Genomic DNA, 908 nt, shown 5'->3' with positions numbered 1-908 from the left:
GTCTGTGTCCTGTCCTAAAAAGCCAAGAGCTACATACAAAAGACTGTTAACCTTTTCAAGCTGCCTGTGACTGATGCTGACTCACTGACCTCCCACCTCCTCAACCCAAAGAGAATTTGAAAAACCGTCAGGCCTTAGAACACTTAGCAAGGACCAATGGGTGCCAGTGAACTGCTGGGGTGGGGCCCTTCTCCACAACCCTTGGGCTCTAATAAGGAGAAGAGAAACTTGAAGCCAAGGAAGCTTCAGCAACTCTAGACCTCAGGGTTTTTAACAAGATTAACAGCGTGAGGAAACAGAAGTGAAGCTCACAGACCTTCAGTACTTCCTTCATTCCAAAACACAAGCAAAGACTGTGTCCTTGCTTCTCATGACCCAGGTGGGGACAAGAGGCGAGACACATTTAGACACATAACATGGTTGGTTCTGCNGAGACAGTTTCCATCTGATTTCTGACTCGATTCTCACCCAGAAGTATTTAAGACCCTGCACGGATTTCAACATGCAGAGTGACACAAACATTATATTGACATGTATATATATACGAGGGGTCTTCAAAAAGTTCATTGATAGAGCTTGTAAAACCAAGGTGAAGTGTTCGGAACCCCATACCATCCAACTGCCAAAACCAAACCAAACCAAACCAAAACAAAACAAAATGAAACAAAACAAAAACTCATGGAAAGATTTGTATTATCTTTTATTTCTAATTTTTCATAAATTTTTTGAAGTACACTTGCATATTTTGTACATAAAGAAAATAATGTACAGTTTTAAAATTGTATACGTGTAAAATTTTCTCTAATGTTTGGAAATGAAAAATACCAAATTATACGGGTTTTTTTTAATTAGATACACACATGTGTAATAAAATAAAAACACAGGAAAAAATACATACCAAATAAAAT

At 38.1% G+C, this 908-nt stretch overlaps 1 protein-coding gene across 1 annotated transcript in view; it reads right to left on the bottom strand.

The window, feature by feature from the left end:
- Positions 1–504, bottom strand: part of LOC103607229 (protein FRG2-like-1) — a 4,316-nt gene extending 3,812 nt beyond the window's left edge. The window contains exon 1 of the mRNA XM_008591755.1: positions 469–504. Coding sequence (XP_008589977.1) covers positions 469–504 — 36 coding nt within the window. The remainder of the gene's footprint in view (positions 1–468) is intronic.
- Positions 505–908: the final 404 nt, after the last annotated feature.

The sequence above is a fragment of the Galeopterus variegatus genome, unplaced genomic scaffold (genome assembly GCF_000696425.1).
Source record: "Galeopterus variegatus unplaced genomic scaffold, G_variegatus-3.0.2 Scaffold7257, whole genome shotgun sequence".
In the NCBI taxonomy this organism is placed as follows: domain Eukaryota; kingdom Metazoa; phylum Chordata; class Mammalia; order Dermoptera; family Cynocephalidae; genus Galeopterus; species Galeopterus variegatus.
Note: the sequence above shows the minus strand (reverse complement) of the source record. Positions and strands in the feature narration are given on the sequence as shown.